General features: G+C 46.3%; 1 protein-coding gene across 11 annotated transcripts in view; it reads right to left on the reverse strand.

Annotated features, from left to right (window-relative positions):
* Positions 1-8742: 8742 nt before the first annotated feature.
* The window catches only part of LOC115198815 (filamin-C), an 85072-nt gene continuing 77234 nt past the window's right edge, over positions 8743-16580 (reverse strand). For all 11 annotated transcript variants that reach the window (XM_029761113.1, XM_029761118.1, XM_029761112.1 and 8 more), the window contains 8 exons: positions 16244-16513; positions 13651-13788; positions 13414-13529; positions 11634-11766; positions 11156-11332; positions 10702-10920; positions 10109-10315; positions 8743-9960 (listed from right to left, as the gene is read on the reverse strand). In XM_029761113.1, the coding sequence (XP_029616973.1) occupies positions 9773-9960; positions 10109-10315; positions 10702-10920; positions 11156-11332; positions 11634-11766; positions 13414-13529; positions 13651-13788; positions 16244-16513 (1448 nt within the window). In that variant the 3' untranslated portion in view covers positions 8743-9772. The remainder of the gene's footprint in view (positions 9961-10108; positions 10316-10701; positions 10921-11155; positions 11333-11633; positions 11767-13413; positions 13530-13650; positions 13789-16243; positions 16514-16580) is intronic.

Consider the following 16580-nt stretch of genomic DNA (forward strand, 5'->3'; position numbering starts at 1 on the left):
GGTCTGAGGAGAGAATGGGGTGGTAGGTGCCTACATGCGGCCATGACACTGCCCAACACACCGCTGCCACTCAAAACACACACATGGATTAGCATTCCAGCTGTAGCCTGATGTACCCTGGCCTAGCCTACAGCCAACCCTTTCTAATGGGTTGACAGGCTAACCTGAGGTGCAGTCAACTTGGCAAACGTATGCTAACGTTGGTAAACAGTCATTTACACATTCAACCTGTTGTTAGCCAGCTAGCGTTAGCTCTGCTGTTCACTGATCTCTCTTCAGCCTTCTCTCCAAAAAAAAAAAACACGAGTCGGTGTCCTGGCACATCGCCAGCCAAATATGTATGTATAGGCAGACTCTGCCCATCAAGAATATGCAGATCAGTCTCTGTTCCCATGATCTCTCTCTCTCTCTCTGGGAGGGAGCTGAAGAGAGAGGGAGGGAGGGAGAGAGAGACAGAGAGGGATAATCATTTCTGAATCCAGGCTGTTTTCAATTAGGACCGGTGATTCGGGGGGGCCAATGCGCTGAGCAGAGACCAACAATTCAATCATTTGAATAATGCATCGTGAATGTTTAATGCATTTAAACGACTACAAACACCGTGTTCACCCACATCGCACTGACCCAGGGTGTGCCCTTTCCAACATGAACAAATGCAATATGTTGCCACTCTGTGTGTGTGCATGTATGTGTGTGTGTGTGTGTAAAATGAAAAGAGAGAACAAACAAAGGGAAAGACCATTAACTCCTATTGTACAGAGCCACTTTCTTAAGTCAAACATGTAAGGTGATTGAGTAGTGCTGTGGCTAATACCTCATCTGAACAGCGAGCAGGAACTGATCCCCCTGTTCTGTACAACGCTGTGATGAATGGCTGACACACACACACACACACACACACACACACACACACACACACACACACACACACACACACACACACACACACACACACACACACACACACACACACACACACACACACATACACACACACACACACACACACACTTAAGGCACCCGGCAGAGAGATGACCCGGTTCTTTCAGGCCTCTCTTTGTCCAGACATGCCAATCTAGGCTAGGAGATTAAGTGAAAAGAGAATGAGGAAGAAAGAACGAGTGAGCGGGTGACAGAAAGAGAGCAAGAGAGGGAGAGAAAGAACATGAGCAGGGGAAGGTGAAAAGGGGAGAGTGGAGGCAGAGATTTGGAAATGGGAGCAATATTCGAGGGCTGAGTAATGTTCATGTGAGCTGTTATCAGTCAAAAAGAACACAGGATGAGAGAATGCAAGTGTGAATGCATGTGACAAGTGAATAGAGCTGTATGTGGGTTAGACACAGGAAAGGAAGAGAGATGAGAGGGGTGAGGAGGTTCATAATGGGGAAAGGGGGAGTAGATGGAGAAATAGATTGGGGAGAGAGAAAAGGGATAGTTAGAGGGGGAGGGAGGAGGTAGAGAAGGGATGAGGGAAAATACACTGCTCAAAAAAATAAAGGGAACACTTAAACAACACAATGTAACTCCAAGTCAATCACACTTCTGTGAAATCAAACTGTCCACTTAGGAAGCAACACTGATTGACAATAAATTTCACATGCTGTTGTGCAAATGGAATAGACAACAGGTGGAAATTATAGGCAATTAGCATGACACCCCCAATAAAGGAGTGGTTCTGCAGGTGGGGACCACAGACCACTTCTCAGTTCCTATGCTTCCTGGCTGATGTTTTGGTCACTTTTGAATGCTGGCGGTGCTTTCACTCTAGTGGTAGCATGAGACGGAGTCTACAACCCACACAAGTGGCTCAGGTAGTGGAGCTCATCCAGGATGGCACATCAATGCGAGCTGTGGCAAGAAGGTTTGCTGTGTCTGTCAGCATAGTGTCCAGAGCATGGAGGCGCTACCAGGAGACAGGCCAGTACATCAGGAGACGTGGAGGAGGCCGTAGGAGGGCAACAACCCAGCAGCAGGACCGCTACCTCCGCCTTTGTGCAAGGAGGAGCAGGAGAAGCACTGCCAGAGCCCTGCAAAATGACCTCCAGCAGGCCACAAATGTGCATGTGTCTGCTCAAATGGTCAGAAACAGACTCCATGAGGGTGGTATGAGGGCCCGACGTCCACAGGTGGGGGTTGTGCTTACAGCCCAACACCGTGCAGGACGTTTGGCATTTGCCAGAGAACACCAAGATTGGCAAATTCGCCACTGGCGCCCTGTGCTCTTCACAGATGAAAACAGGTTCATACTGAGCACATGTGACAGACGTGACAGAGTCTGGAGACGCCGTGGAGAACGTTCTGCTGCCTGCAACATCCTCCAGCATGACCGGTTTGGCGGTGGGTCAGTCATGGTGTGGGGTGTCATGTCTTTGGGGGGCCGCACAGCCCTCCATGTGCTCGCCAGAGGTAGCCTGACTGCCATTAGGTACCGAGATGAGATCCTCAGATCCCTTGTGAGACCATACGCTGGTGCAGTTGGCCTTGGGTTCCTCCTAATGCAAGACAATGCTAGACCTCATGTGGCTGGAGTGTGTCAGCAGTTCCTGCAAGAGGAAGGCATGGATGCTATGGACTGGCCCGCCCGTTCCCCAGACCTGAATCCAATTGAGCACATCTGGGACATCATGTCTCGCTCCATCCACCAACGCCACGTTGCACCACAGACTGTCCAGGAGTTGGCGGATGCTTTAGTCCAGGTCTGGGAGGAGATCCCTCAGGAGACCATCCGCCACCTCATCAGGAGCATGCCCAGGCGTTGTAGGGAGGTCATACAGGCACGTGGAGGCCACACACACTACTGAGCCTCATTTTGACTTGTTTTAAGGACATTACATCAAAGTTGGATTAGCCTGTAGTGTGGTTTTCCACTTTAATTTTGAGTGTGACTCCAAATCCAGACCTCCATGGGTTGATAAATTGGATTTCCATTGATTATTTTTGTGTGATTTTGTTGTCAGCACATTCAACTATGTAAAGAAAAAAGTATTTAATAAGATTATTTCTTTCATTCAGATCTAGGATGTGTTGTTTAAGTGTTCCCTTTATTTTTTTGAGCAGTGTATATAATGGGGGTAAAAAGAATAGGTGGAAGAGTTAAATGGGACACAGATCTGAGAGGTGGAGAGAGAAGGGGATGTAGAGGAAGAAGGGGTGAGGACGTAGAGAGAGAAGGGAGAAGGAGGAGGAGGTGATCGCCAGCCAGGTTAGCAGACCATGGGGTTAGGGGAGAAGATCAGGCCAGGGGGTTAAGGGAGGAGCTAGAGAGGAGATCCGGCCAGGGGGTTAAGGGAGGAGGTTGAGAGGAGATCAGGCCAGGGGCTTAAGGGAGGAGGTAGAGAGGAGATCAGGCCAGGCCAGGGGGTCAGGGGAGGAGACCAAGCCACAGGGTTAGGGGAGGAGGTAGAGAGGAGATCAGGCCAGGGGGTTAGGGGAGGAGATCAAGCCACGGGGTTAGGGGAGGAGGTAGAGAGGAGATCAGGCCAGGGGGTCAGGGGAGGAGGTAGAGAGGAGATCAGGCCAGGGGGTCAGGGGAGGAGGTAGAGAGGAGATCAGGCCAGGGAGTCTGGGTCTGGTACGATACGTCATTTTTCCTCCGGGATTAGAATTCTGGCTGGTAAAAATAGAAGGTGTATTTTTATCCCCTCTTTCCCCTCATCCCCTCGTTTCTGAACAGTATTAATTACATCCCATCCATTTAGCCTAATAATACCATTATTAATGCCTTTATTAAAAGGGCCTGCCGCACTCACTGCCTCTGTTGCTCTGCTCTGAGCCACAGTGCAAGGAGCCACACACATACGAATGTATGCCAACACACATGCACACACACACACACACACACACACACAGTTGTATTATCAGACAGACACACAAACATGTATGCTGCCACTCAGCCCAGCAGGGTACACAATCCCACTGTGGAGCATCAGGAAGAGAAAAGAGAGAGCAACAGGATCTTCAATTATACTGTTCTTGTGAAGGTTGTTCACAAGAAAAACAGGGTGAAGGAGGGTGCAAGAGGGAGGAAGAGGGTTAGTGGGAGAGATAATAGAACAATGGATACAAGAAAATAAGTGTGTGTGTGTGTTTGTGTGTCTGTGTGTGTGTGTAGGCTCCTCAGCGGAGGAAGTGGTGAACGATTCTACACAGTGAATAGCATACAAATAAAAACAGTGAAACATTACACTTTTTAGGTAAAACTATACTAAATATATTTTAAAGTCACCAAATAAATTATTAAAACACACTGTTTTGCAATGGTGGTCTACAGTAGCCTCAGCAGAAGTCTGTAGGGTAGCACCATGGTGTAGCCGGAGGACAGCTAGCTTCCATCCTCCTCTGTGTATATTAATTTCAACACAAAAACTCATGGCTCTCACCCTATTCCATAGACTTCCATAGGAATTGTAACTGTGGTGGCGATTCCCTATGAAAAGCCACTGGCACAGGAGAGAGCTGTCCATAACACGTCCACAAAAATCAGCTTACCGAACATCACTCTTTTTGGGTGAAGTTCCCATTTATCCCATATAAAAAATATATAAATAACTCCAAAACACATATTCCTGTAGAAAAGGTGCAGAGAGATGCATTCTATAAGCTGTATCTGTGATATGGTAACAACTGTATGTGCTCTCCTCTCACCTGTGATAACCCTTCCTGGTCACCTGTGCTACTTATATACTCACACGTGACCAGTGACCCATGACCCCAACATATAATGCCCTCTAGTGTACAAAACATGTAACCCTTGATCGACAACATATACACAGCACATAATGTACGCTGACTGTGACGGTAGCTAATATGGTAACAATGATGTAGGCTGTGTAGTAGCTATGGACATTCCGAGTCTTTTCCGTGAGCCGTCTCATTTGGATCTATTCACGTAAAAGATCTGTCTCATTTGGCTCCATTCACGTAAAAGATCTGTCTCATTTGGCTGCATTCATGTAAAAGATCTGTCTCATTTTGCTCCACTCATGTAAAAGATCTGTCTCATTTGGCTGCATTCACGTAAAAGATCTGTCTCATTTTGCTCCATTCATGTAAAAGATCTGTCTCATTTTGCTCCATTCATGTAAAAGATCTGTCTCATTTGGCTGCATTCATGTAAAAGATCTGTCTCATTTTGCTCCATTCACGTAAAAGATCTGTCTCATTTGGCTGCATTCACATAAAAGAGCTGACTCATTTGGCTCCCAAACAGCTCTTTGTTCTAAATGCTTAAACATCTATAGACTACCATTATGTCAGATGTATGGCTGCTATGAAAGTGAACTGTGTGTGCGGGTGATCAGGGGTGTATTCATTCCACCGATTCTGTTGCAAAATGTTTCTTAAACGGAAGCAAACGGAACGAAAGAGGCATGGACCTACCTGCATTTGACCAATATAAACTTTTCTTACTAATGATTACTAACTAATGATTCGGGCAGGTACTGTAGCGTTCTCCTGGCATCCGCCAAACCCAGATTCGTCCGTCGGACTGCCAGAGGGTGATGCGTGATTCATCACTCCAGAGAACGCGTTTCCACTGCTCCAGAGTCCAATGGCGGCGAGCTTTACACCACTCCAGCCGACGCTTGGCATTGCACATGGTGATCTTAGTAGGCTAGGCAACCTCATGACAGGTATAGGGCAAATTAGAGCATCATGCAGTAGCCTAAACCTATTGATGTTGCATTGAGCTGGGTGAATGGAATACAAATGACAGTCATCCAAAATGCTGTAATAGAAATAATAATAATCGAAAATCGTCCTCCCTAAATCTTAAATGGCACCGACTGGCACTGGGGTGTGTGTGTGTGTGGGTGTGTGTAGGCCGTAATGGTCCAGTTAGTGCTGCTGGTCCAGATGGTCTGAAGGAGGACAGCAAACAGCATGGACCACTTATCACCATGCGGCCTAACACGACACACATGCACACACGCACACACGCACACACACACACACACACACAACTGTGAGAAACCAACAGCACTAACACCAAATGACTCTTCTATTTCTCCATCTCTCCTTCACTCTGTCATTCATTAGCTGTTTATCTCTGCATCCATTCTCTCAATCGTCATCTATTTCTCTCTTTCAGCATCTTTCTAACTCTCCTTCACGCTCCCTCCATTTATCCATCCTTTTCTCCCTCCACCAACCTGTATTTGGTTTCAGTAATAACCCCTGTGGATTCACAGCCTGTTGAACAGACGAGGCACACAAAGCACCATGCTAAGCACTAATTATACGCCCCCTACTCTCTCTTTCTCTCTCTCTGTCTGTCTCTCTCTCTCCCCCCCTCTTTCTCTCTCCCCCCTCTTTCTCTCTCTCCCCCTCTTTCTCTCTTCCTCCCTCTCTCTCTGCCCCCCCTCTCTCTCCCCCCCCCTCTCTCTCCCCCCTCTCCCTCCCTCCCTCTCAATGACGCAAGCATTTTATCCTGGAAATGATATGTCCTCCCTCAACGTCGAACTATTCAGGGTTGACTTTTTCCATCTATAATAAGTGTAACCTAGCTGCATTGCATTAGTAGCCGATTGTACTGTGCATACCAGGATAGGGAGAGATGAGGTGTTCCTGCAGTTCCTATATCTTTGCTTCCACCTAAAGGCCGTTTGGAGAACTTCTACCATGGAAACAGGTGGGTTAAGATGGAGAGGCTACATTGGTCTATGATAGTGCCAAAGTGTACAATTCTACCAATCAGAACACTTTTTATGTTTTTTTGCAGAACCCTCGTTCTAACCCCTGACCCCAACATTCTTAACGATATACAGTTTCACTGAGTTAGCTTGCCTTAAGTGACTGATGCAATTATGCAAATGTTGAGAATCGTTTAAGAGAGAGAGAGAGAGAGAGAGAGAGAGAGAGAGAGAGAGAGAGAGAGAGAGAGAGGCTCCTAGGCCTGTATGCTTACCATGCTTTTTCACAGTGCCTTAATAATTTAGCCCAGCTTACCATACAGTGCCAGCCTCCCCAATGGCCAGGAGCCCTTTCCATTTCATATCCCGTGCAGAAAGAGTATCAATTCCACTCACTATAAATGATGTATGAGGCATGAATTGAAAGCAGTGCATTTTCCATTACAGGGATTGTGCAGGGTATCTCCCTCTATGTCTACTGCACAGTACTGGGGGTCTGAATAGAGTGACAGCAGGAGAGACAGGGACAAATGTGTGTGTCAGAAAGAGGCAGCAGGGAAATTGTGTGTGTGTGTGTGTGTGTGTGTGTGTGTGTGTGTGTGTGTGTGTGTGTGTGTGTGTGTGTGTGTGTGTGTGTGTGTGTGTGCGAGCCTGCAGGTTTCGCATGCCTGCTGTTGTGTTGACATAGTGTTGGCGATAGATGAAAAGGCGTGAAATGTGGTTGTCTGATCACAGTTCCCATCTCTGTTGTCACTATGGGACTTTCACATTAAAACTCCGGTGATTGCATTTTCTGATAGCAACACCTATTCCACTTCCACTCCCTGTCACAGCAGAGGATGTGTGACAAAGGGAGACCATCAGCACTCGGACGGAACACAGATGAAAAAAAAACTCCCCATGCGCGCGCAGACACACACACACACACACACACACACACACACACACACACACGACACAGCTCATAGATTCTAGATCTCTGGAGGCGAGGCTCACTGCTCTCTGGTTCTCCAGAGAGGCACCAGCTCTCTCTGTGAATGGAGGCTTCCGTTCCACTCTTCAGTTCATTTCATTCAACCAATAAAACAACTGCATCATTAGTGAGTCAACCAATCAACTAATGAATCAACCAATGAATTGATCAAAGATTGATCGTACCACTGGACTATGGCTGAAACCAACACACAGGGTGATGCTGCACAGTGTAACAACACACCATACAGTAAAGCAACGCAGCTTAGTGCAGTTCAAAACATTGTGCAACGTACTAAACATGACTCAGGCTGTGATATCATTGACAGTGCAGGGTAATAGTCCTGAACGCAGCTCCTTTACTACCTGCCTCTGGCCCAGCTGAAGGTTTAACTCCCACTGGTCTGTAATGACAACGTGATTACACTGGATCAGGGGGTCCATTAGAGTCCCACAGGGTAATATTGCCCTCAGACAGAGAGGCGACATTCCTCTAGTCAGTATATTTACAGAGGAAGTACAGGAAAAAGCTCTGTAGGATGCTACAGTTTTCCTAAGGACCATAAGAAAATCAGGTAACACTTTACATTGAGGTATATTTTACCTCAGTGATTCCCATCTCTGGTCCTCCAGTACCCCCAACAGTACACATGCTTATTGTAACCCTGGACAAGCACACCTGATTCAACTAATCATCAAGCCCTTAATGAGCTGAACGAGGTGTGTTTATCCAGGGCTACAACAAAACTGTGTACTGTTGGGGTTACTGGAGGACCAGGGTTGGGAAACACTGTTTTAATTGAGTGGTTTCACCAGCCATCTGTAGTAGCCCATTATCACCAGCAAGTGGTACTGTTGTACAGATATACAAAATGCTAAAACACTAATATAATAATACATGACATTTAGCAGGCACTTTTATCCAATGTGACTTATAGTCATGTGTGCTTACATTACACGTATGTGCGGTCCTGGGAATTGAACCCACTACTCTGGCATTGCTCTACCAACTGAGCTACAGAGGACCACCTTCGGTTACAACTAAATATACTAAATTGCTTTGGGCATCATTTTTTGAACGCAAACAAAAATACACCCACGCAAACACACACTTTAAATTAAAACACAGGACAACACATTTTTGGCTTTCAATGGAAAGTTAGCAGTTAAACGTTTTATTATGCCTGCACATCCGTACCAAACAGAAGGTTAGTATATCAAACAATTAAGAGTTTTTTCTGTTCATTTTCATACATATAAAATCACTATAAAATGTCACTCTATGATACTGTTCCACTGTAACATCTCTCTGTGGACTTCTTAATTAAACATTAACACGATAAACCGATTGCTATGCCGTGCTCTCTTCCTCAGTACAAAATTCTTGGCCAACCACATCTCTGTGTCCATGGTTACTCCCGAAATGACACAGGAAGGCCCAGTAGGAGGGAGAATAGTTTCTAAGATCGACTGAAACCTTCTCCTTTGAAACAATATAAGACCATTTTCTGTCAAAGAAAATAAAAGGACTGAATAAATAAAGGTAAATAACTCTGTCTGTCTGTCTGTCTGTCTGTCTGTCTGTCTGTCTGTCTGTCTGTCTGTCTGTCTGTCTGTCTGTCTGTCTGTCTGTCTGTCTGTCTGTCTGTCTGTCTGTCTGTCTGTCTGTCTGTCTGTGTCTGTGACCCAGGCAGTGACATCACAGACATCTTCTCTCATGTAAGGCAGCCATTTTGACCAGGCCAGTACAGGCAGTGTAGGACACCTTTGGAGGACAAGCTAAAAAGCACATGGTGGTGACTGCATACTGTGTTTGTGCTCTGAAAATACTAACATAGGCCGATACAGACAGAAAACATGATTTTACTTTTGACTTCCCTTTGTACATTCTCTCTCAATGAAAGTAAACAGCAACAGGGTGCCTAGTTGGTGGGTGGTGCGTAGAAAATAGGGGCGGGCACATACATAGGAGAATTGGCACCTCAGATCTTTGTGATGTCACCTGGATAAGTTATCAGAGTAATTTGGCACAATGCATGATGGGTAAATTAATTCCCCCCCTGGACAGACGGAAAAAGTCTTTGCATCTTTAGTGTGTCTGTGGGGGTGTTGGACTAGTCCATTCTGGGATACAGCAGGGGGTTGTACAAGGGATGGATGAGTCCATTTTAGGGGACGGTGACATGGAAGGGGCTGCCGGGGACATTTTCATCCCCCCATTTGACGATGAGGATATAGTTGCCCTGTTCTTTGACGGTGTAGGTGACATTGTACATCCTGTTGCCCAGGTGTTTAACGTAGACCTCTTCGCACGGGGTCTTGGGGCCGTGTACCCCCACCATCAACATGTTAGTTCCTATAGGGGATGAAACACGGCAATATTAAGTATTTGTGTGAGTGTATGTGCGCAAAAACGTTGTATGTGGGTGCATTTGTACACGTGTGTGTCTGCACGTGTGTGTCTGCACGTGTGCGCACCTGTGTGTATGACCATCGTCTCTCACCTGCTTTGCTGCAGTCCACTGTGAAGGTGTTCTTCTGCCCTACAAAGGCCTTTGATAGGCCGGCGCCCCGGGAGACCACCTTACTGGCATCCGAAGAGAACTTAGGGCCATAGGCCACGCCCATCGACGACGACGACGTCTTGGTTACTGTCTCCACAAGAACGGACGAGGTTTCATGTAGACTGTGACCACCAGAGAGACGAGCACCTAGAGATAGAGAGAGTGAGAGGAAGAGAGAGCGAGAGAGAGAGTAAGAGAGAGAAAGAGAGAGAGAGAGATAGAAGAGGGAGAGAGAGAGTGGGGTTGCGTAAGATCTATAATCACATCTGGCGTGTTGCATAATCTCTCCTCATATAAAATATAAACACACACAGCTTAGGAGCCCTCTGGAAAAATACATCATGTCTAATATAATAGGAGGGTGTAGAGGCTAGGGACTCTTCCAACTCATTACACCAAGCCTCCACAAGGTCTGAGGAGTCTTTAGTAGACCAGTACACACACACACACACTTGCCATCTCTCCATCAACACATTCTAGACTCAACACTCAAACGTTAGTGTCTGGGTAGCGTTGCTCTATAGAGGACTTACCTGTGACTTTAGCCTTGAAGGGGCTGCCTACGATGTGGGATGGTCCTCCGTATTTGATGGTGATGAGATAGCTTCCGGGGGCCATGGGTGTGTAGGTGACCTTGTAACCCTCGGGACAATCTTGACAGTCCATCTTGACCTTGGACGGCCCATCGATGGTCACTGACAGAGCACCCGACCCCGCATTACACGTGTTCACTACAAAATCTGACGCCGCGCCTACAGGAGGGGAAAGAGATGGACAGGGAAAACATCCAATCAGAGGTGAGTTAGAAGAGACATGTTAGCCAATTTATACATTTTGTGTATTTTTCCTTACAGTAGTCTATAGGCCTTCTTTGGGTATTTGAAATGAGCAAATTACTGAACTGTGTTAAAATTCTAATAAACACATACTGTATTTGTCTACCTTATTGTATGTGTTTGTGTGTGTAGGACACAATGTTCCTCATACCTGTGGTTCCTCCTTCCAGCCCAGGTCCGAAGGCAGACACCATTCCCGGGTCTCCGACCTGTCCGATCTCTCCCACGCGGATCTTGAAGGGACTTCCGGGAATGTGGCTCCCGTTGAAACGCACTTCGATGGAGTGGACTCCGTTCTCCCTCGGGATAAACCGGATGGCGTGCTGGTCTGCAGGGGAATGGCCGACATGTTACAATATTCACAATTTACTTACGGAACCTTTCATTTAGCAAGACATGCAATTGAGATGAACTTCTTTATAATGTAGGATGAGCACCTGGTGCTTTGGTTGTACAAGCCCTCTACTGTAAAACACTACGACTGCATGCACTGCTGGTTTTTGACTTGATGTATTTTCTTAATTATCAAAGGAACTGAATCAATCTGGTGGAAAAGGCAGTATCTTGGATATTTTCTGTACTGTATAGTGAGTTGTTGTATTGTCAGTTTGTTCAGTGCTATGTCTTACCGCTGTCCAGCTCAGTAACGTAACACTCCTCGACAGCTCCGGATGGGGTGTGAACCTTAGCATCTACCAACCCCCTCGCCCCGTTCAACTGCACTGCGAACGACGCCTCCTGGCCCACCTTCAACCCCATCTCCTTCAATCGCAAAAGTTAAGGTCAATGATCTAATAAGCCCCATGTGGTCAGACTGATGACAGGGTGTGGGGTAACACATTTCCTCTAAAGCAGAAGCGGCTAATAATAATAATTATCCAACCATCTCACCCCCCCAACTTGAACACACACACACACACACACACAGCCTGCATATATATTTTAGAGTGGCCTGCCAAATCTATCCACTAATAAAACTATTCATAGCTAATCTAAATTCATTTACAACTCAAATATAGATGACGTTCCACCTCTGGTTTAAATCTAAGAAGAGGTTATGACAGGTGTGTCTATTCATATAGCAGAGAACTCTGCCCTCTGTATAATTCCATTCCAGTCCTCGCTAGTAATGACAAACATCAGAATAAGGTCTGAAATTGCCAAGAAACTAAATATCTTGTACAACGCTGTGTACTACTCACAGAACAGAACAGCACAAACTGGCACTAACCAGAATAGAAAGAGGAGTGGGAGGACCCGGTGCACAACTGAGCAAGAGGACAAGTACATTAGAGTGTCTAGTTTGAGAAACAGACGCCTCACAAGTCCTCCACTGGCAGCTTCATTAAATAGTACCCGCAAACCACCAGTCTCATCGTCAACAGTGAAGAGGCGACTCCGGGATGCTGGCCTTCTAGGCAGAGTTGCAAAGAAAAAGCCATATCTCAGACTGGCCAATAAAAATAAAAGATTAAGATGGGCAAAAGAACACAGACGCTGGACAGAGGAACTCGGCCTAGAAGGCCAGAATCCCGGAGTCGCCTCTTCACTGTTAACATTGAGACTGGTGTTTTGAGGGTACTATTTAATGAAGCTGCCAGTTGAGGACTTGTGAGGCGTCTGTTTCTCAAACTAGACATTCTAATGTACTTGTCCTCTTGCTCAGTTGTGCACCGGGGCCTCTCACTCCTCTTTATATTCTGATTAGAGCCAGTTTGCGCTGTTCTGTGAAGGGAGTAGTACACAGCGTTGTACGAGATCTTCAGTTTCTTGGCATTTAATCGCATGGTATAGCCTTCATTTCTCAGAACAAGAATAGACTGATGAGTTTCAGAAGAAAGGTATTTGTTTCTGGCCATTTTGAGCCTGTAATCAAACCCACAAATGCTGATGCTCCAGATACTCATCTAGACTAAAGAAGGCCAGTTTTATTGCTTCTTTAATCAGTGCAACAGTTTTCAGCTGCGCTAGCATAATTGCAAAAGGGTTTTCTAATGATCAATTAGCCTTTTAAAATGATCAACTTGGATTAGCTAACACAACGTGCCATTGGAACACAGGAGTGATGGTTGCTGATAATGGGCCTCTCTACGCCTATGTAGATATTCCATTAAAAATCAGCATTTTCCAGCTACAATAGTCATTTACAACATTAACAATGTCTACACTGTATTTCTGATCAACTTGATGTTATTTTAATGCACAAAAAACGGGTTTTTCCTTCAAAAACAAGGACATTTCTTGTTACCCCAAACTTTTGAAAGGTAGTGTATATGTGTGTGTGTGCCTGTGTGTGTGTGCCTGTGTGTGTGTGTGTGTGTGTGTGTGTGTGTGTGTGTGTGTGTGTGTGTGTGTGTGTGTGTGTGTGTGTGTGTGTGTGTGTGTGTGTGTGTGTGTGTGTGTTCTAACCTGTAGGCTGGTGACTGTAAGGCGGCGTGAGTTATCAGACAGAGTGGCGATGGGGACTATGAAGGGACTGTCTGGGATGTGCTCATCATTAAACTTAATGGACACCTCATAGTCACCTGGAGAGAGAGAGAGAGATAGAAGGCACATAGTCAACCTTGTGATTTTAGGTATAGAATATGTCCAGTATGTTGTTCTGTACGTTAGATGAATTTAGTGTAAATAATATGTCGGTCTGACCTGGTTCCTGCACCACATAGGCCACACCGCAGGATCCGTCCTTCCTGTCTTCAAAGCTGATCTCTGCCTTACTGGGCCCCTCTACAGCGATGGACAGACCTCCTGCACCAGCCTCTCTGGTCCAGATACTAAACTCAGCTACAGAGGAACACAGACAGTCAGTTATACAGTATATACAAAAGGGAAAGAAGCATGGAAGTTAGGAACCAATATACATAGGCAGTTAGGAAAGCAAAGGCTAGCTTTTTCAAACAGAAATTTGCATCCTGCAGCACAAACTCCAAAAATCACTGGGACGCTGTAAAGTCCATGGAGAATAAGAGCACCTCCTTCCAGCTGCCCACTGCACTGAGGCTGGGAAACACTGTCAACACCAATAAATCCACGATAATTGAGAATTTCAATAAACATTTTTCTACAGATGGCCATGCTTTTCCACCTGGCCACCCCTACCCTGGTCAACAGCCCTGCACCCCCCACAGCAACTTGCCCAAGCCTCCCCCATTTCTTCTTCACCCAAATCCAGATAGCTGATGTTCTGAAAGAGCTGCAAAATCTGGAACCCTACAAATAAGCAGGGCTAGACAATCTGGACCCTCTTATCAGCCGAAATTGTTGCAACCCCTATTACTAGCCTGTTCAACCTCTCTTTCGTATCATCTGAGATCCCTAAAGATTGGAAAGCTGCCATGGTCATCCCCCTCTTCAAAGGGGGAGACACTCTAGACCCAAACTGCTACAGACCTATATCTATCCTACCCTGCCTTTCTAAGGTCTTCAAAAGCCAAGTTAACAAACAGATCACAGACCATTTCGAATCCCACCGTACCTTCTCCGCTATACAATCTGGTTTCCGAGCTGGTCATGGGTGCACCTCAGCCACGCTCAAGGTCCTAAACGATATCATAACCTCCATCGATAAGAGACAATACTGTGCAGCTGTATTCATAGACCTGGCCAAGGCTTTCGACTCTGTCAATCATCACATTCATATTGCCAGACTCAACAGCCTTGGTCTCTCAAATGACTGCCTCGCCTGGTTCACCAACTACTTCTCAGACAGAGTTCAGTGTGTCAAATCGGAGGGCCTGTTGTCCGGACCTCTGGCAGTCTCTATGGGCGTGCCACAGGGTTCAATTCTCAGGCCAACTTTTTTCTCTGTATACATCAATGATGTCGCTCTTGTTGCTGGTGATTCTCTGATCCACCTCTACGCAGACGATACCATTCTGTATACTTCTGGCCCTTCTTTGGACACTGTGTTAACTAACCTCCAGACGAGCTTCAATGCCATACAACTCTCCTTCCGTGGCCTCCAACTGCTCTTAAATGCAAGTAAAACTAAATGCATGCTCTTCAACCGATCGCTGCCTGCACCTGCCCGCCCGTCCAGCATCATTACTCTGGACGGTTATGACTTAGAATATGTGGACATCTACAAATACCTACGTGTCTGGTTAGACTGTAAACTCTCCTTCCAGACTCACATTAAGCATCTCCAATCCAAAATGAAATCTAGAATCGGCTTCCTATTTTGCAACAAAGTATCCTTCACTCATGCTGCAAAACATACCCTCGTAAAACTGACTATCCTACCGATCCTTGACTTCGTTGATGTAATTTACAAAATAGCCTCCAACACTCTACTCAACAAAGTGGATGCAGTCTATCACAGTGCCATCCGTTTTGTCACCAAAGCCCCATATACTACCCACCACTGCGACCTGTATGCTCTCGTTAGCTGGCCCTCACTTCATATTCATCGCCAAACCCACTGGCTCCAGGTCATCTATAAGTCTTTTCTAGGTAAAGCCACGCCTTATCTCAGCTCACTGGTCACCATAGCAGCACCCACCCATAGCACGCGCTCCAGCAGGTATATTTCACTGGTCACCCCCAAAGCCAATTCCTCCTTCGGCCACCTTTCCTTCCAGCTCTCTGCTGCCAATGACTGGAACGAATTGCAAAAATCACTGAAGCTGGAGACTCATATCCCCCTCACTAACTTTAAGCACCAGCTGTCAGAGCAGCTCACAGATCACTGCACCTGTACATAGCCCATCTTGTAAATAGCCCACCCAATCTACCTCATCCCCATGCTGTTAATTTTTTTCTTCTCCTTTGCACCCCAGTATCTCTACTTGCACATTCATCTTCTGCACATCTATCACTCCAGTGTTTAATTGCTAAATTGTAATTATTTCACCACTATGGCCTATTTATTGCCTTACCTCCCTTATCTTACCTCATTTGGACACACTGTATATAGACTTTTTTCTATTGTGTTATTGACTGTATGTTTGTTTATTCCATGTGTAACTCCATGGTGTTGTTTGTGTCGCCCTGCTTTGCTTTATCTTGGCCAGGTCGCAGTTGTAAATGAGAACTTGTTCTCAACTAGCCTACCTGGTTAAATAAAGGTGAAATAAAAAATAAATACAAAAATATGGATAGTTTCCTTATCTTGATCAAAAGCCCAACATAGCCCTACATTTAGTGACTGACTGAAAAGGCAAGGCTCTCCTATTCAGAAGCTTCATACCAAGCCTATCACTTTTTAAGAGAGCTCTACTGCCCCCCTCAGCCAACCTACCTGCCATTCCTGCCACTCCTCTATCCAGCCCCGTGCCCCCAGCCCGGACCTTGTGTGCTCCTCCCTCTCCCAGGGGCCCCACGGTGAACTGGAAGGGGCTCCCGGGGACGTGCTGGCCCCGGTACTTGACGTTGACTGTGTGGGGGCCCATCTCCTGGGGGATGAAGCGGACGCTGTAGGTGCTGTCCTCGCCGTCGATGATCTCTGCGTCCTCCGTCTTACCCCCCGGACTGGTCACCTGGGCTGTCATCTCCTGGATCCCCTGGTCACCTGGATTGGGAGGAGGGAAAGAAAAAAAAAGAGGGAAAGAGAGTAGGGGGAGAAAGAAATATATGGG

This window comes from Salmo trutta, chromosome 8 (assembly GCF_901001165.1).
Source record: "Salmo trutta chromosome 8, fSalTru1.1, whole genome shotgun sequence".
Taxonomy (NCBI): Eukaryota; Metazoa; Chordata; class Actinopteri; order Salmoniformes; family Salmonidae; genus Salmo; species Salmo trutta.